Source organism: Sceloporus undulatus, chromosome 3 (assembly GCF_019175285.1).
Source record: "Sceloporus undulatus isolate JIND9_A2432 ecotype Alabama chromosome 3, SceUnd_v1.1, whole genome shotgun sequence".
NCBI classification, from domain to species: Eukaryota; Metazoa; Chordata; class Lepidosauria; order Squamata; family Phrynosomatidae; genus Sceloporus; species Sceloporus undulatus.
The window spans coordinates 33,396,621-33,417,250 of NC_056524.1; the positions used below are offsets into that span (position 1 = coordinate 33,396,621).

The 20,630-nt window shown below is 41.5% G+C and overlaps 1 protein-coding gene across 2 annotated transcripts in view; it reads left to right on the plus strand.

Annotated features, from left to right (window-relative positions):
• The first annotated feature begins 4,537 nt into the window (after window positions 1-4,537).
• LOC121925378 (WD repeat-containing protein 49-like) overlaps window positions 4,538-20,630 on the plus strand; it is a 63,044-nt gene continuing 46,951 nt past the window's right edge. The window contains exons 1-5 of one of the 2 annotated variants that reach the window (XM_042457455.1): window positions 4,538-4,693; window positions 9,143-9,422; window positions 12,887-12,940; window positions 13,924-14,007; window positions 14,561-14,626. In XM_042457455.1, coding sequence (XP_042313389.1) covers window positions 4,626-4,693; window positions 9,143-9,422; window positions 12,887-12,940; window positions 13,924-14,007; window positions 14,561-14,626 — 552 coding nt within the window. In that variant the 5' untranslated portion in view covers window positions 4,538-4,625. Of the gene's footprint in view, window positions 4,694-9,142; window positions 9,423-12,886; window positions 12,941-13,923; window positions 14,008-14,560; window positions 14,627-20,630 lie in introns of those variants that run through there. The other variant, XM_042457456.1, reaches the window with a different exon arrangement.

Below are 20,630 nucleotides of genomic sequence, written 5' to 3' on the forward strand. Positions count from 1 at the left end.
TAATAATAATAATAATAATAATAATAATAATAATAATAATAATAATAATAGTATGGAACCATATGTACAGGTACGGAACTAACCTTAAGCACATATGTATGTATGTGTGTCTATGTGTACACACACACACACCCCAGCAAGAAGATCACCATATATATGGGACTAACCAAGGAAGCCCTGAGTTTAAAAGACCTGAGCAGGGCTGTTGATGAAAGGGTGATTTGGAAATCTCTCATTAAGTTGAAGTTGAAACTGGCGTTTATCAAACGGGGTTTTTCTAGCTCAGATCCAGGGTGATTGCAAATCGAGCGATGCAAATTCATGTTATAACGTTAATGTATTTTCACACCTGGTTCCTTTCAGTGGGAGCTCCTCCCGTGGCACTTACGCAGTGCTTCCAGACTGAATCCTTACAGGCTCCTCATTTTGGAGGGGTCGCTCAATAAGTGAGTTGACAGGATTCGCATTCAAGCTCGCTTCGAATTCACAGCAAATTGGTCTGGTGTGGAATGATACTTTGCTTGTGCTCTGGTACACCACCGCAAAAACCCCGGGTTGCAAATTTCCCATGATGCCGTGCTGCAATTTTGTTCCATTTGCTTCTGGTGCTCCTCCCTGAATGAATGCATTCACGTTTTAACATGGATAGGAGACATGCTGGTGAAGAAGGGGGAGATGGGGGGAGAGAGAAAGGGAAAAGGGGTTAGTAAATTTTCTAAAGGACTCTTTGGGTGTGGAGGGAAGGACGTCCTCCAAAGTGGGGCCAAGGTGGAGGCAGGATTTACTTCCAAGTAGAACTGCAGTTTCTACACTATTTTGCAGTGAAAGAAATTTAATAATAATAATACTAATAATAATAATAATAATAATTCCACTGCAAAATAATAATAACAACAACAACAATAATTTGGCCGGTGGGTGATACATTCGGATAAAGCAGAGGGCATTTAGAGATAGGTGACACTCCTTATCATTCACGTGAGGCTAGGGATGGAGGGTAGATCCAGATGACAGATGTGAAGGGAAAGAAACAGGAGGCTGGAGGGAGAGATGGAACTCCCAGAATTCCATAGCCTCAAGCCAAGGACCCCACAACAAACTCCAACTCCAATAATAATAATAATAATAATAATTTTTAAAATAATATTAATATTAATAATAATTTACGTTATTAGTTTGCTGAGGCACCAGAGCTCTCTGGCAGAGAAGGCTCAATGTCTCAGGACACTACAGTTCCCAGAATTCCATAGCACTGAACCAGAACAGTTAAAGTGGAGTTAAACCAGATTAGCTCCCCAGTGTGGATGCAACCTAACAGAAGGAAACTGTTACAAAGGGAAGGAGAGATGTAGATGAAATAGATGAGGAGAATGACAAGAGGATAGATGTTGATGTGGCTGAAATGGATGGGGGCTCTGACACGGAGGACCCCTTTGAATTTGGCTGTCAGGGATGGGAAAATAGAAGGGAGGAAGAAAGGTGCAGCTGTCATTCAAGTGAAAGTGGAGCCAGGCTCCCTTCTTCACCCCGAAAATGCAAAGGTTCAGGATGCCTTCAGGGCCTCACTGAGCATGCGCAAGGGTCCCAATTTGAATCGTTGAATCTGCATGGTATGCACCGGTGTGGTAATACAATATGCACTCACTCCACTTTGCCTGAATTCATATCACGTGACTTGCCTTGGATTCGATTCCCCCTCAGTTCGGAAGGATAATGGAAGGACAACCAGGTGTGATAAAACACTCATGTTATAACGTCAATTCGCATTGTTCGACCCGCAGTCACTCCTGATCTTAGCTCTAATAACCTCAGTGTGATAAACGCAACTGACTGGATGGCAGTTAAAAGCAACACCTCATCAAACTCCAAGACTTGCATTTGAGCTGACATAAGTAGATCTGGAGTTTGTACTTTATTAGATGTGAACTATTTACTTCTACTTTTATTTCTAGTTGCCATTTGGCCCAGAAAGTAATTTACATTTTAAAACATTAAAACAGTTTTGAAACTTTGAAACAACATACGCAGCAAACACAACCAGAGGAAGAAAATTGATTAAAAACAAAAAAGTGGGGCAGCTAGGTTTGCTGCTTTATGAATCACTCTGTTTGGGACCACATCTCACTATAAATAGAGCCCTATTTTACAGATCTTCCCACTGCACATGTTGATGTTTTCCAATACATGTCAATTCAAAACTCAGCTGCAAGCAATCTAGTAATATTTAAGCAAAATGATCAAAAGTAACATTGAAGATCTTACTGAGCTGGCAATCCTGTGCATGCTAGAACTGATGTTTGAGTTAATTCACAGCTACATATCTAACATCAAAACACATAAAACATAATAAATTCTTAGTATGACTGATTGCAAAGGCTTTAAATGTGGGCAGTATTAGCTGGTTTATTTTCAGATACAAAATGATGAACTTGCATCGAATGACAATATATATTGTATTATCCTGAATATTACAAGAGCTAGCAATAGGGCAAGGATGTGTTACTATTAATATAAGGTCTGTATATGTTATTAAAATGTGTATACATAAGATAAAATTGATTCACAAAGGTTACATAAAATAATAATCTCTATTTGCTATTTGCAGAATCAGTAACATACTCTGTCAGAAATGCTTCACAATATGATAGCCTTTAGGGCTGAAGGGCGGGATATAAATACCATACATAAATAAATAAATAAATAAATAAATAAATAATCCTTCCTTAGAAAAAAAGCTGGAGATCATATTGCAACCATATGGTGGCTAATGGAGTGCACCAAAGAATTTTAGAAGAAATACCAATGTACAGTATGCTTTATAGTAAAGCCTTTGATTGTGCAGATTACTCTAAAAGAAATTGTTCTCGTGTGTGATGAAAAGGCGAAAAAAGAGAGTTAGGAGCATGGAAGTCTGAATGAGCAGTAGGGTAGTGGTATACTAGAAAAAAGAGCAATACTGGCAAGGAGGAAAAAGAGTTTGGCTGAGAAAGGGGAAAGAACAGAGAGAAAGAGAAAGGGCAATGGCAAGGACTAAGGGATTTCAAACCCTACCCATCTGAAGCTGGTGCTGAACGAAGGACTTCTGGGTTGAAAAACCATTACTGACGTGGAAATTGCATAGCAGGTTTGAACTCAAGCAAAGCCACATACTTTTAATATTACTACATAATAAGTCACAGGCAGGCATCATTTTTAACAGGACGGTAGTGCCTACTTTTCTTGTAGTGGCAGCTGAAGGAGAAGGTCAGAGATGGGCCAAAATATGGTAGAGCCACAATAAAGGAAAAATATTCTGAATCGGGGGGAAAGTTAGAACCTGCAGTGTTACTAAGCTCATAGGAATCTCAAGGAAAAGCAGATTAGTCATTGTAAAGTCGAAGGCTTTCATGGCCGGCATCCATAGTTTTTTTGTGGGTTTTTTGGGCTATGTGGCCATGTTCCAGAAAAGTTTCTTCCAGGAAGAAACTTTTCTGGAACATGGCCACATAGCCTGAAAAACCCACAAAAACTACAGATTAGTCATTACCAGAACATTCTGACCCTATCATTGACTCACTGGTGGGACAGAGAGGAGAGCCCTTCTGGAAGATTTAATTCCTCAGGCAGACATATATTGGGAGATGAGTTTTTTCAAGTATGAAGGCCAAGCCCTTTAGGGCCTTGAATGTCATCACCAGTACCTTGAATTCAGACTTGGAAACAAATAGCAGACAGCAGAGTTATTTTAAGATAAAAAAAATTGTCTGTATAATAGTCTGGTCAGAATCTTGCTGTTGCTGTTGCTTGAAGGCACACACAACAATATACACATACTTGGGAGTAAGCCCTATTATATGTGACTGTACTTATGAGAAAGCATGTCTGAGATTAGGCAGAATGGTGCAAAAAATAGAAACAAAACACTGTGTTTTAAATATGTAGAAAGATCTTGTAGCACATTTGAGACTAACCCCCCCCCCAAAAGAAAGAAAGAAAGAAATTGGCAGCATGAGCTTTCATAGACATCAGCCTACTTCCAAATGCATCTGAGGAAGTAGACTGAAGTCTATGAAAACTCATGCTGCCAATTTCTTTCTTTCAGTTAGTCTCAAATGTGCTACAAGATCTCTCTACATACTGATTCTACAGACTAACACAGCTGTAGCTTTGAATTCTACCACTGTGTTTCAAGAACATCTACCAGGCTTACGTTTAATACTTAATAATAATAATTAATAATAATTGTAAGCCGCTGTGAGAGCCTTTGTGGCTGAAGAGTGAGGTATAAATACTATAAATAAATAAATACTGAGGTGTGTATGTGTTCTTGCAAAATTGATGCAGTGTGTTCCCCATAAATAGCAGCCTTCATCGATTTCCCCCAGTAACTTTAATTGACACTGATCCTTGTGAGGAACCTGAGGATGCTGCACCTGCTACAGTTTCCTTCCCATGTGTTTGCTCTGGGACTTGAGGGAGGTGCAAAGAATGCAGTAATTGGAGCTACTGCTCACTTTGGACTTAGCCAACCTTCTCCTTTCCTCTGAGCCAAGTGGTCACAAGCTGCCATCTAAGGGACCAGAAAACAGAAGAAATGCACAGCAGAATTCAATAGCTGGAACTGGAGTGGTATCATTGGTATCATTATGCCACTGAAGAGAAAAGTACGACCAATTTCTGCTTCAGGAAAGTTAGAAACATCCACGATTAGCAGGTAAGCAGGGAGGAAATGAAACACGAGCAGGAATTTTTCCCACTCTCTTTGAAAATAAACACAGATACGTTGCTGGCTTTAAAAATAATAATAATAATAAAAGGAATTTACTTGCTGCATGAGGCCAAGATTGCCTGCTGATCAGTATTGTTTGAAAGCTATTACCTGTTGTCAAGGAACCAAAGTGGCTATTTTCTTCTTCTAATAAATGGTAATTTTCTATGCCAGGAAGTTCAGTTTCTTTGCTTAGCACATATATTCTGTCACACTTCTGTCTTCTCAGCAAGTATACTTCACTTGTGGATGTTCTTTCTGTGAAAAACACATTGTTTTGTTTGTTCAGCCTGCTTTGCTTGGTTGGGGATGTGCTGTGGGTTATAATTAGTTTCATCCACTGAGTATTGGCTGCCAAGGGAGACAATCTTTACATGGTTTGATAGGGAGAGAAAGACAGGCAAAAGTTAAAGCTGGTTCAGGGAAAGTTCAGAGAAATTTAAGAATTAAAAAAGCAGTGCTTTGCTGAGGCAATTGCAAAGGCTTGGCTTTGATATTTTTATATTTAAATATTTTTTTGTTTCCTTAAAATGACTGAAGCCTTAGGAATCTTAAATTACCCGTCACAAAGAAACTGAACTGTACGTTTTTAGTGTTATAATAGTCATGCTAGCAATCCCTTGCAATGATTAGATTTATACAGTGTGAAATTAATTATTTCCTGGAAGGGACGATTCAGTGGTGCAGTCAGTCTGTTTTAGGGTTTACACCAGATTTTAAAGGAGCTTTCCAGGTTTCTGTCTCCAAATCAGACCCAGCACATTGGGTCAAAGAAGATTCACTGTCCCAATAACAGCAAGTCCTCCAACTGAATTGATCCAAGTCATCACTTGACAAATAGCAACAGCTTCACTTTTTTTTAAAGCACCTTGGTGTTCACCTGTTCCTTTTGGCTTGAATTATATACTAAGTTTTGAAGCATTCCTAAGGAAACCCAGCTGTTCCTCTAGCATGATGGTTCCCAAGTTTGGTTCTCCAGGTGTTCTGAACTTCAACTCCCAGAAGTGCTAAGAAGCTTAGCCAACAGTCAGGAATTCTGGGAGCTGAAGTTCAAAGCATCTGGAGGACCAAAGTTTGAGAATCACTGCAAATTCATTTTGATCTCAGGGTCAAAGCCATCTCCATTTTTCTGCTTATATGAACACCTGCATAATGTTACCACCAACCTTGGTTTAAAGCCCAGGAAATTGGTCTTCTGTAAGAGGTCAACAGGTTCTCTAACTCAAGATCTTCACCTCCATTAGAAAAATTAAATTCCAGGATTATTTGTGAGGTGGGCAAATAGTGGGAATATAGATGTACCCATGCTGCCCTTTGTCACTTTACACAGCTTTTATCATTTTAAGCAGGCTAAAGATATTCTACAACTTGTATAGAGTAGGCCCACCGGCGTTTGGTTCCAAGACCCTCCGTGGATAGCAAAATCCGTGGTTGTTCAAGTCCCATTGTATATAATGGCATAGTAAAGTAGCATCCCTTATATAAAATGGCAAAATCAAAGTTTGCTTTTTGGATTACTTTAAAAAATATTTTTACACCATGAATGGTTGACTCTATGGATAAAGAATCAGTAGGTACAAAGGGCTGACTGTATTATCATGCAGAAGATACTAAGCACCGACACATACAAAGGCCTGAAACATACCAAGATGGGGAACAGTGTTATATGAGCTTCTTTACCCTTCAGCATATCTGAATAATAACTTTCCCTATAGAAATATTATGGAACATCATTTTACAGCACATACACTTGAGTTAGTTAGTCCAGAGTCTTAACAGTAGCCCAGCAACATTTAACTGTAAACACAAAATGCAAACAGCAACCAAAGCTTCCACGTACAAAATCTGTTTGGTTTTGTTCTGGTCTTCAGCCAGAAAACTGTCTTGTGTTTCTAAGAAGTATACAGAAGGTAAGGAATGAATGAATGTGCTACTATCAACATTCTTAGAGCTGGATTATAAATGGTTCAGTGTAATTGCTCGATAAAGGTCCCAACTAAGGGTCCAATACAAAGGCAAAAGATGTAATTTGCTTCCTTCTCTTTCCCACCTACTTCCGGAATCTTCCAATATTTCCATTATAATTTTGCATGTTTTTCAAGTAATGCAGTAAAACTACATAGGATCAGGCTCTTAGCCTCAATGAAACTAAAGGACTAATGAGGAGTTCATACATTAAGGTGTGTGTGTATGTTTGTTTGGTATTGATCTCTATTGGATTTTTCAATATCTATGCCATCGCAGTCAGCCCTCCATATCCACAGATTTTTTTATCCATGGTTTCAAGCATTCATGGATTGAAAACATTCAAAAATATAAAATCCCAATAACAAACCTTGATTTTTCCATTTTATATAAGGGACACCATTTGACTATGCCACTGTATTTTAATGGGACTTAAGCATCCATGGATTTTGGTATTCACATGGGATCCTGGAATCAAACAGTAGCAGATACCAAGAGCCCATTGTATTGCTAAAATAACAAATTCATATGTACAAAAAAGCCTGTATATTGTGGACCAGCCCAGGTTACCCAGCCACATCAGGCTAGATTTTGGTTCTTTTATTTTCTATCCCTATTCAGATGATAAAGTGCTTCCAACATGAAATGGGCAAGACGTTTACTAGCCTTGAATTGTATCTCCACTCAGAATCCCTCAACAACCATACCCCTAGATGTACTAGCAGGAGAAATCTGTCATCTGGAGTCCAAAAAGTAATTTCCGGGCTCAGCCCCACCCATGTGTTGGAGGGTGAAAAATTGCAATAGAGTGGGGGCTACTCTACTTGTATAGATCCCCAAGTACGGTAAGCAGTTCAGGATTATAACAAATCCTGAGATTTCCAGGCCAAACCCTAAGATGTAGGACTGGTTCCTGCTGATGTTATTAAGCATTAAGTCATAACCACAGTTGCTCACAAGTTGTCATTCAAATAGATGCATATATAAGGATGGAAAAAGAGAACATATTTCCCTGTTTGAAAATTAACAGATAAACCTTTGCTAAAAGGGTCACTCCCAGATCAAAGTTAAATGAGAGAATTACACTTTCTTACTTATTTAGGGAAAGGAATAATGAACATTTAATCTAGCCTACTTGCCTCTAGCCAGAAAGTGGATGCAAATTAGTGTGAGCCCTGGCATTCCAAGGACTGAGAGGGAGGGAGGAAGCTTGCCCTGGAGAGTCTTTAAATTGCAGCAATACATGAATGAAGCCTTGCTAATTTTAGCATGTTGCTGATCTACTAATAAACTGGAGATCTGCATATGCCCCATCCCTCTTGCTTGGAGTTGAACTGCCCAAAACTGGAGAATTTGAACATACATCTCCTGCCTAAACATGGCATATGAAAACCAGTCCCTGAGATCTGGCAAACCTATTTCCAAGTGATTTAGAAACCAGTTTGAAATGTGCTGAAAACCTGGAGAATTGTCGTCCCCCCCTCTTCAGAGGCAGATTTTGTCTTGCAACGCTCCTCCCTTCAGAGGCTGACTTTCTTGTGCAATGCATAGAGATTGGTAAAATCAAGTGGCATTGAGGAAGCCGGTGTTGGAACTAACATTAGGCAGAACAAAGTAGTTGCCTCAGATAGAAGATGCCGGATGGTGTGGAGCAGCAAAAGCCCCTTGTTGTAACACTAGGGGAGTCTGAGATATCATAACAAAATATTTTAAAAACCCACCCTGCTTTGTCTTGCTGTAAGATAATTCCAAAACATTTTCTAGGCACCAGATTCTGACTACCTATTACTCAGATGGAGAAGAGGATATCTGCTTCCTTCCATCCTCAAGCAAATGGACTGCATACAATCACATTGTTTCCTTATTCCCCATCTCTCTCATTTATTGTGTTGTTGTTGTTGTTGTTATGATGTAGGATCTCTAAACAGGTAGCACAAATAATTACTTCTTTGGAGTGAGGGAAAGCAAGGGACTACCTGTTCAGGTTCATCTACTTTGTTTCACCGAAATATGTGCATATGTAACATTCTCTAGCATATGGTACTGAAAATGACACTAAGCAGAAGTTACTGGTGCAGCCCTTTCTGCAAATCGCAGCCAAGCAAAGACCCTTATTATAGTCTAATACAGAAAATGTCCTCCTCTAATGTACTTTTTGTGATGCTCCCATGTAGTTCCTTGGAGAATATGAGCACTTTTAAATGTCTCAGTTTCTCCCTGGTTTATAACTCAGGAACTGAAAACTATGTGGACTATGATTGGGGGGAAAATCCTGCTATCACTGGTCCTTGTCAAATAAGGTCTGACCCCAGTTGGATACCAAGCTGGCATTGCTTCTCTTGATGCTGTTACTCTCACCAGCAACTAATAATTAATGAACAAGAGCAACAATCACCTTATGGCTACCTTCTGGTCTTTGTGCTCTGACAGCATTCTGAATGAGCTGAGAGAATCGGCAGCAACAACAGACCCTTTGTTTCGAAGGGCTCAGACTTCATTAGGAGGCCACAGGCTGCAAGCCGCATCTCCAGTTTCTGCCGACGGCTTTTCAGAAGATCAGGAGGAGGTACCCCAGCTTCCAGAATGGCTCATGAAGGAGATGCTGAAAGGGCAACAGAGGAGTCATTCCATTGGATTCATGGAAAACATATTAGGGAGTGGAAGTGGGCATCATCGTGCTGATTCCTCCAGAAGTCAGTGGAAAGGAAAGGTATAGTAGAGTCTTTTGCTGGGTTCTGACAGGTTTTTAAAAGAAGTTGTGGAGACAGGGCTGGTCATACTAATAGGTACAGTGAGACAGTTGCTTAAATGAGCAGATGTTATGGGATGGAGAACAGCAGTGAGGTGTTGGAACTTGGAAGATACTGCTATATATGTTCAGCACAGTTTGCCCAGCACCCCCTAAGCTACCCTGTTATTCTCAGGTGTGCAAGGCACAGCTAGCACTGAAATAAGATTGAATTGACAGCCTGGGCAGCTTTTACACGCAGACGGCAGGGTCAGTGACATCTTGCCTTTTCACTTCAAGGAGAAAAATACCACTTAGACCAATCCTGTAGGAAGCATATCTACTTCAAAGCTTTTTTCCTCTCAAAATAGTTAGATTAAAATAGATAGTGCTTGATTTCTATTCCAGAAGATAGAATAGTTTGAACTATAGCATGTATTGTACTGTGTATATTAATGTATAAGTCTAGAAACTTTAGTAAAAAAATTGACCCCAAAAATCTGGATAGACTTATCCATGGGTCAATGTAAGTTCTGTATTTTAACTCATATAAAAAGGAAACAATTATCTGGTGAAAGGCAAGAGCATGATCTGTCCTGAAAGCACTGATTCTCTTCTATTCTCTCATCCATCCAATCTTTAGTGTGAGCAGAAACAGTTATATCTTCTGGAATTTTCTAAGTTATTTGGCATTGCTTTCCTTTGCTTCATCCTTTACATCTTTTGTTATGTGTCCCTAGGCTTTACCCTCGACATATCCACAGGTCATATCAAAATCTATAATTTTGGCCCCAAAACCTGTCCTTGACTTACACCTGAGGTTTACTTATAGTTGAATATATATGGTAATTGCTATGGAATGCTAGCCAAAATGGTCTTGGAGCTATATAAAAAACAGGAACATAGATGCTTGGACATTAAGGCCCCATTCTCACTGGCCCAATTAATGTGGGTGGAACTGGGTAGATCCGGATGCCCCTCCCCCGAATCTCTCCGTTAGGAAGTGCCCACTAGATTTGAGGGGCATTTTAACCCAAATGCCTTATCGGGTTTAACTTGAAGGCACCTGCTGTCAATCAAGCGATCGTCATAGGTAACGTTTGCAGGGGCATCGGAAGTGTCCTCCCCCCTCCTTTTTTTAAAAAGCCATTCACAAAATGCCCCAAAGTGCGCACATTTTGTCAAAATTTAAAATCTCTTGTGTGTTTGTGTGTGTGTGTATGTGTGGGCATTTGGGTCAGTGCAGGTTATGATCTGCCCCTGGCCCCATTTTCACCCCCAAAATGCAAGTTAATGCATCCTGTATCCCCCACTCCTTGCCACCCCAGAATGCCTCTTACACATGTAATAATAATAATAATAGTAATAATAATAATAATAAATTCCTCACTTCGAAAATGCCAGAAAAGGATGCGATTGCCATGCATTCTTTTTTGCTTTTAAAAGCAATTCAGGGCTAGGCCTGAAGAGACAGTAGCAAAAGCATGTATCATTTTGCCAATTGCCTAATTTACAAGAGCAACATATGTAACATTCGAATTATAGCACTGATTCGCAAAGGAAAAAAAGTCTAGCCCTTTGCAACATTTCCCCTTTGCTGGAAGCCAGCAAATAGAAGGGAAAATGAACAAGAAGCTGGCCATGTTCTATCTATATATATCTGCCTCAAGAAAAAGAAAACATGCACATATTTTGTCAAAAAAATTTTTTTTTAATAAAAAAGGGGGGGAAGGTGCCTGATGGGAGCTCTGTTCATGCCCTGCCTGTGACCTGAACTGAACTGACCCCTTTCCTCCTGCTACCTTCTCTTCAGAGGAGCTTTGCCATTGCCTTCCACTGAGGCTGAGAGAGAGTGACCTGTCAGTTCCAACTGACCCATGGAATCAATTGGAAATAAAAGGGAAATGCAGCGCAGGCATTCTGACTGTAGCATCCACATATAACACTAATAATAATAATAATAATAATAATAATCTAGGAGCAAGAGGAAATGAAAGTAGCACAGTAGCACAAGCAAGCACACAGACATGTAACCCAAAAAATCATGCGCATAAATTGTCAGAAATAAAAGAGGCTCCTTCTGCTGCAGCTGGATTTCCTTACATCCCCTGGCTTAGCTCCACAACCGTATTTTCATGGGCAATCCTCCTCCTCCTCTTTCCTTACGACCCTCCCCTCCTAAGCTGCCCTGGCTCCTTCATCCTCCTCCTCCTGCTCCGTTAGAGAATGCCCTCCATGGTTCCCTTCTTCCCACGGCTCCTCCTCCTCCTCCTCCATCACTTTCTCCACTCCTCCCTGCCCTCCCTCTTACAGCCCTTTGCAGCCCAAAAGTCACCCTGATTTCCCCTTTTGCCTCCTCTCAACCTCCAGTCCTTCAGCTCTTTCCTCCTCCTCCTATTCCTCCCCCTCCCCTCGGATGAGGGGAGGGAATGCTCTGACCTCTGCCCGCCCTCCGACCCTAATCCCTTCCTGAATTTGCCCCGATCGTGATCGAGGGCAAGTTCATATTTTGCAGAACCTGGGTCTTTTGGGAAAAGACGGATTTTAGCCCGATTCCTGATAACCCGCGGTAAGGGGCATTTCCTTGTGCAAGCCTTGACATGGATTGTGACAGAATCGGGTCCAATATGAACTTCACATGCAAATTTCGAATCCTGAACCGGGTTAAAAGGTAGTCTGAATGGCCCCTAAGAAATCATATGGACCTCCAGATATTCCTGGACTGGAAATTCATCAGTCCTGGCCAACATAGTCAATGGTGAAGAATGCTGGGATTTGCAATCAGGAGGCCACATGATTCCCATCCTTCTTGTACATAATTGTCCCAAATATTTGCAAATAAGGATCATAAAATATGGTAGTTCAGCTTTCTACAACAGTCACCATTTTAAAACCTAACTTTTTTTCTCTCCTACACATGCAGAAATTTGCAAATTTCAGTAAATAATTGACGAAATTTCATATCATAAAATTTAATAGATGCAGGTGTTCTCTGCAATGCTCCTTCCTAATCCCAGCTGATTTCTGTATAAACAGGGTTCCATTTATGTGTCTATAAGAAAGACCCATCTGAAATTCCTACTTAGTCTGGATAGAAGAATATTTTTCAAAATGCTAGACTTTTATATCCATTTTCATTCATCCCTTCAATTTGTGTTTGTCCCTGTCTTTTATGTCTGCACTTTCTCCAATTTGCTTTGGTTACTTTTAGACAGAATTGGACAAATTTATTGTAGGTATTAGGCCTTGGCGCCAGATACAGCGAAGTGGACGCTCCCTTGTAAAATGCAGTGGAGGAAGCAATTACGCTGAAAGAAACTGAGTTGGGAAATGTTGGAGTCAGTGGAAGGGGCTCTTCAGACCTCAGGTGTCTCAGAGTTTTAAAATTATGATATTTTAACTATTCCATTTTACTTTTGTTGTTGTTGTTTTTTTGTTGTTGAAAGATTGAACAGCAAGTAACTCTTGAACAGCTTCAGAAGATATACTCAGCTTTTCAGGTATTACCGTCCTAATGAAATCTCCTATATATGACTCTATGTTGTTTCAGCAAAAGGAAATGTAACCTAAGGGAACTTTTTGATTAGAAAGAAACATTTTTTCATACCCGTTACATGAGAAATTATCTTCAATTTGTTAATTGTGCAGTTAGGTTTACTTCTCAAAATTCTTTTGTATTTGAGAGAAATAAATGCTAAAAGAAGGCACTCATATTAATGTCATGTTAAATATTATTCTTATCCATTATAATTAGAACATCCTTAAATATGGAGACTCTTATAAGCACATCTATGTAGAAATGCCTTCCATGTGTTTAGAGTACCTTGCAGTTGTGTGCCTTGAAGTCATTTCTGACTTATGGCAACCCTAAGATAATCCTATGATGGGGTTTTCTTGTCAAGATTTGTTCAGAGGTGGTTTGTCTTTGCCTTCTTCCGAGGTCGAGAGTGTGTGACTTACCCAAGATCATTCAGTGGGTTTCCATGGCTGAGCAGGACTTTGAACCCTGGTTTCCAAAGTCAGTGCTCAAACCACTACACCATACTGTTGCCCAGTAAGTACACAGGTTAGACAGCAAGCAACCTTTATTATTCTTGGGAGGATTTATGACAGTTACTGCCCTAATATTTTTTAGTGTTGGATGATTAAGTGCATTTCTGATGATAATGCCTAAAGAGGGACAAGTACACATGAATCTTGGTGGTCCAATTTTGCCAGAAATTTACCCCTCCCCTTTTTTTTCCAGGGATCCTTGCTTCTCTTTAAGTCAAATGTGGACTGAACAGCTCTTCAAATACTGTATGACTGTTGTAGAACAGACTCAGATTTCAAATATATATTTATCTTAGCATACACATCTTAGAACTATTCAGGCAAAAGAACTCATACCCACAAATGGGATTGTACTTTGAAATATAGAGCCTCACCAAGTCTCCCTTACTGAAGTACATCATTTTCTCCTTCTTGCTTTGTCTGCTTCCAGGAATTAGAAAATAATGGACATAAATCTTTGGATCTGGAAAACTTCAAGCACATGTTAAAGAAATGTATGGGATTGCATAATGCAGTAAGCAAACCACAACTTAAAAGTTATAAAACAGTAGCTAATACTTGGGTTATAGACGGAAGGGTTGGATAGTAGTGCCAGATTTGGAAGCAGTTAATTTAAATTAATTTGTGACCTTTAATCTATTAAAATTTTCAACAATTTAAAATTTGTTCTTTTCCAGAAACATTATTCTGAGCAATTTATGATTGACTGTTTCTAACAATGTTGATTTTTTAAATGAATTGAACCATTAATGAACTGAACTATCAATTTGATTAAAGGATTAATTTTGTAAATATAACTCCCCACATTGATTTTCTGTAATAATTTAATATTAAAGTACTTGTTTTAACACTAATGTTTCCAAGTTCTAGATGTTCTTCCTGTTTGGTCTTCTCCCCCATTTTTCTCCCACCCACCTCCTGCCCAATTAGACATTGATCTTCAATGCTGCCTCCATATTCTTTAATTCACAAACTCCCCTCTAGATGTTGGCACTGAGAAAAGATACTCTATATGAAATCATAGTGGGAGGTTGTATAAAATTTTATTATGTCTTTTTCCTCAACAGAGTGATGAACAATTAGAAGAACTTTTCATGAAAATAGACTATTCTGGAACTGGCAGAATTCAGTGGGTAAGTAGAAGAACAAATAGGGCATTTTTAAAATGATTAATTGCTTAAAATAAGATGTGACTACAGTTAGAATCAGCAACCTTTGTATGCCTGTACTAATTGCTAGATTTCATGTTTGCTGACTTCCACACACACACTCTAATCTGCAGCATTTTTATGTTCCTCTCCTCCATAAAACCTGTGTTTGACCATGAACAAGCCATTTGTAAGTAAAGCCACATTATATGTTTTATTAAAAAGACTAAGCTTGTTTTATTTCTTTTCTCTGATAGACCCATTAGGGAGTGGGTGGGCATGGAACTGGTTGCTGTTCGGCTTCTGCACTGCCATCTTGATTACAATATTAGAGCAATCCAGAACTATCTCTCACATTTCCCAACATCTGCAAAGATGAAGGATATGAAAAAGGACCTCTAAGTCACAGTGCTGTCTGTAATTGATAAAAGAGGATGTCACATTGGGATCATGAAAGTGAAAAGGAATAAATCGTATTGTTAGTCCTGACTTGAGTAGATCCATTGAATCAGTTGGAATGGGTCTATTCTAGTTGGGATTAATCAAAAGAATTTTGGCCAATGGAAATATCATAACATAGCATATATGCACATACATGTATGCATGCACAGTGTTCTTAGCAAGAGATAAATATATTATTACAATCTCTGCCTGAGAGGTAGAATAAATAAGAGACAAAGGTCCAAAACACACTGCAGAAATAATCCAGTTTCAGACCACATTACCTGCCCTGGCTCAGTGCTAAGGAATCCTAGGAGTTGTAGTTTATTGTGGCACCAGAGATCTCTGACAGAGAAACTCCAGTCCAGTTCCCAGAATTCCATAGCATTGAGCCACAGCAGTTAAAGCAGTCTCAAACTGGATTATTTCTGCAGTGTGTTTTGGACCAAGGTGTCAGGGTGTTGGGAAAAATAGTTTTATTCTTAAAAACCTAGACCTAGAACTATTTAATGGCCTTCTTCAGGGGCAATTAAAAGATAAAAGAAATATAAAGAATAATATATACACAACAAAAATTGTAACAGGAGACAAGTTACGAAGTGCAATATCAATTTTCTATACATACATGTTTTATGGGAGAAGGGACTTCTTTTTTTTTTATATACCGCTATTCCAAAGATCATAGCGGTGAACAGCAAGTAAGCTAATTTGCAAGTAAGCTAATTTGCCCCCAACAGTCTGGGTACTCATTTTAGCGACCTCGGAAGGATGCAAGCCTGAGTTGAGCTTGGGCCCTTTTGCTGGTCTTGAACTCGCAACCTTATGGTTTCGAGTGAATGGCTGCAGTACAGGCATTTAACCACTGCGCCACCAGGGCTCCTTGCGTTCCAGGGGAAGGAGAGATCGATGCATCATATCTATCTCTCTTTCCTGTCCCCCTCCCAACCTTAGGGACCTGAGGGTCGCTCCAACCGTGCCACAAACCCTGTCGCTGCTCCTGTGCAATGCCAGATCAGTAAACAACAAGACCCACATCCTCCACGATATGCTGGAGGATCAAAAGTGTGATCTGGCTTGCATTACCGAGACCTGGCTTGGGCCTGAAGGAGACGCTGTGTGGGCTCAGGCCCTGCCTGCTGGGTTCTCGGTGAAGGACCAGCGCAGGTTAGGTGGGCGGGGTGTGTGTGTGTGGCCTTGATACATAGGAACACCGTGTCCCTCACCAGGAACCACATCCGACAGACGTCCTATATCAAGTGTATTTACCTGACCCTAAATGCTAGGGACAATCTAGGGATTCTGCTGGTGTATCGGCCACCCCGTGCATTAGCGGACTCCCTTAACGAGCTGACACAGCTGGTCGCTGAACTGATGTTGGAGACGCCCAGGCTACTTATCCTGGGTGACTTCAATATCTCCCTCACGGCCAGCTACGTTCCATCCGGTGCGGCTCGGGAATTCATGGAAACCATGACGGCCATGGGCCTGTCCCAGCTGATACAGGGTCCTACGCATTGTGCAGGTAATACTCTCAATTTGGTCTTCTGTTCGGAGGTGGAAAATCCGTGGGCGGAAATAGTTAGTGTTTCCCCCTTGTCATGGACGGATCACTTCCTGGTAGAGGTGAAAATCAAGGTCTCTACCCAGATCTCCCCCAGGGGTGGTGGACCTATTAGGATGGTCCACCCTCGAAGGCTGATGGAACCTATAAGGTTCCAAGAAGCTTTAGAGGGACACATGGTTGGAAGTGACAGCGACTCTGTTGATGCCCTCACCGGTATCTGGAATACCGGTCTTTCTAGGGCTATACACAGCATCGCACCCAAGCGCCCTCTCAGGCCTGCTTCCAAATGTAAGCCCTGGTATACGGAAGATCTCCGGGCAAGGAAGCGGGAACTGCGATGGCTAGAGTACCGTTGGCGGAAACACCTTTGCTTAGACGACAAGGCTCTCCTAGCCCAACTGTTAAAGGACTACGGAGAGGCAATACGAGCAGCAAAGAATTCATTCTATGGTGCTCGTATTGCGTCCGCAGAGTCACATCCAGCAGAGTTGCTCAGAGTGGTTAGGGAGCTAACTCAGCTCCCTCCTGCCCTGAACCAGATCCTTGAACCTTCTAAGGCCTGCTGTGACCAATTTAATGACTTTTTTGCGGATAAAACCTCTCATATAAGCGAAGGTCTTAATGCTGACATTCGAGCAGAACCTAGAGTAGAGGTATCCAGAGCCTCCGTGGACTTTATTAAACTGGATCGGTTTGAGTCGGTGAGTACCGAGGACGTGGACAAGATCGTCAGAAGTGTTCGGAAGACAACCTGCTCTCTCGATCCCTGTCCCTCGTGGCTAGCGGCCCAGGGGGGACCGGCGGTAACTTTACTGTTACGCCGGATCATTAATACATCTTTGAGGGAAGGGCAATTTCCATCAGAATTAAAATTGGCCATTGTAAAACCTATATTAAAAAAGCCCTCCCTCGACCCCCTGGTACACAATAATTATCGGCCAGTTTCACTGCTGCCATTCTTGGGTAAGGTGATCGAGAGGGCGGTTGCGATCCAGCTTCAGACGGTCTTGGATGAAACTGATTATCTGGATCCATTTCAAACTGGCTTCCGGGCAGGTCACGGGGTTGAGACGGCCATGGTCGCCTTGGTCGATGATCTCCGTCTGGGCATCGACAGGGGAAGCGTGTCCCTGTTGGTGCTCTTGGACATCTCAGCGGCTTTCAATACCATAGACCATGGTATCCTTCTGGGGCGCCTGGCAGAGGTGGGAATCGGGGGCACTGCGCTCCAGTGGTTCCGGTCCTACCTCTCCGGGAGGTCCCAGATGGTGCAGCTGGGAGACGTGTGCTCCAACGAGAGGCCCCTTAAAACCGGGGTCCCTCAAGGGGCCATTCTGTCTCCCATGCTCTTTAACATTTACATGAAACTGCTGGGAGAGATCATCCGGAGACATGGGGCGCGGGGTTATCAGTACGCTGATGACACCCAAATCATTTTCTCTATGTCTCCGACTGATGCAGTGACCAAGGATGGCGTCTCTCCTCTCGAGGCCTGTCTAGAGTCAGTAATGGGCTGGATGAGGAAAAACCGACTCAAGCTGAATCCAGAGAAAACGGAGGTACTTGTGATAGGTTCCCCTGGTCCAGGAATGGCGGTGGTTCCACCTGTCCTGAATGGGGTCACGTCCCTGTGAAGGACTCCGTACGCAGCTTGGGAGTGCTTCTTGATTCGTTGCTTCACCTGACTGCTCAGGTGAATGCGACGGTCAAGAGCACATGTCATCAGCTTCGGCTTATTCGCCAGCTGCGTCCATACCTGGCCCAGAGGGACCTAGAAACTGTTGTACATGCTCTGGTAACCTCGAGATTGGATTTCTGCAATGTACTCTACATGGGGCAACCCTTATACCAAACCCGGAAGCTTCAAATGGTGCAGAACATGGCAGCCAGGCTGGTCACTGGCGTTTCCAGGGCCAGCCATATAACACCGGTGTTGAAAGATCTCCATTGGCTGCCCATTCGCTTCCGGGCTCAATATAAGGCGTTGGTAATCACCTATAAAGCCCTAAATGGCTTGGGCCCAGGTTTCCTGAAGGACCGCCTCTCCCCGTATATTCCGCCTCGCACCCTCAGAACGTCTGGGCAGCATCTACTGAAGGTGCCTGGGGCTAGATTATCCTCCACTACACGGAGGACATTTTCCACAGCTGCCCCAGCCCTTTGGAATGTGCTGCCCACTGAGCTCCGCTCAACTACCACCCTGGCCCAATTCAGGAAGGACCTGAAAACCTTCCTGTTCCAACAGGCATTCCCCGATTAAGTTCCTGTGGGCCTCCCTCCTCTTCCGTGGCCAAGAGGTTGGGCTATGGGGCTTTTTTGCCTGTTATTTTTATTGATGTGATATGTTTGTATTTTATAATGTTTTTGTATTGCTGTTTTTAACCTTGGTTTAAGCCGCCCTGATCGCAGGAAGGAGCGGGATAAAAATAAAAACTTTATTATTATTTATTTATTTATCAATTTGCATGTAAAAAAATCTCAAATTTAAAAATATTTATCAACCCAAATAAACTTATACACATGCAAAATATTACTTACAGTACAACTTTAAAACTGTCTTCAGGGATTCCAAAAAGAGTGCATCCAAAGCTTATGCCTGGCAGCTGATAATTTGAGAGGTGGGAGGCAGAGTATTATACTGTTCCAATTTTTTCAATGTCTATTAAAAGGTGCATTTTCACGATAGAAATAATGCAGTTTGACACCATTTTAAGTGCTGTAGCTCCATCCTATATAATCCTGGGATCTGTGGTTTTACAAGGTCTTTAACATTCTCTGCCAAAGAGTGCTAGTGCCTCATAAAACTACCAATCCCAGGTTTTTTTAAGATGGAGCCACAGCAGTTAAAGTGATATGAAACTGCATTATTTCTACAGTGTAGATGCAGCCAAGGACTTCCTTATCATTATCTTTGTTTACCTGGTAATGACTTCAACTACTTTTCTTTACCTGACAAAAGAATGCTCTTAGAAAAAAGAATACCGGGAGTAGATTTTCACCAGAATCCTAAATGCCTGAGTTGAGACAAATTTTTCAACCCAAGGAATATGAATTCCAGTTTAGGAAAGTCCTTTGGGTGGTGTGCAATGAGGCCACAAGAAAATGGATGGGGACACATATAATCCTAACCAATTTGTACATTTCCCCATCAAGTAAGCCCTATGTATCCATTACAGTCTTAAACAAGTGATGAGGAACAACAGATTTGCCTCTCTCCCCTGGTTCTGTTGCTTTCTTCATGTGGAAAGTGATTTTTAGAGGAAAAGAACTTCCTTTGTGTGAGGAGGATCTTCATAAGAGACAGAATATCTGTTATCCAGTCAGGCAAAGAAAGGTAGTTGAAGCCATTGCCAGGTAAACAAACATAATGATAAGGGTGTCCTTGGTTGTATAGAGAGCCTACAAGAATGAAAGAGTCAGTGTGGTGTTGTGGTTTGAGCATGGAATTATGACTGGAGACCATGGTTCAAAGCCCTACTCAGCCATGGAAACCCACTGGGTAACCCTGAGCAAGTCATACTCTCTCAGCCTCACAGGAAGGCAAAGCGAAACCCCCCTGAACAAATCTTGGCACGAAAACCCCATGATAGAGTTGTTTTAGGGTTGCCACAAGCCAGAAATGACTTGAAGGCACACAATAGACAAACAAGCATGTATTGTTTAGCATGTTTTTAATTTGTGCTGGTTATAATATTGTGTAGGAGAGCCAGAATAGCATAGAGGTATGAGTATTGGACTGCAACTCTAGAGACTGGGTTTGATTCCCTGCTTGGCCATAAAACCAACTGGGTGGCCTTGGGCAAGTCACATCCTCTCAGCCTCAGAGGAAGGCAGTGACAAACCTCTGAACAAATCTTGCCAAGAAAACCCCATGACAGGTTCGCTTTAAGGTTTCTACTAGTTGGAAATGACTTGAAGGTACACAACAATAGCAACAATATTTTGTAAGTCTGACATCCTTTATGGGGGGAAAGGCAGAAATGG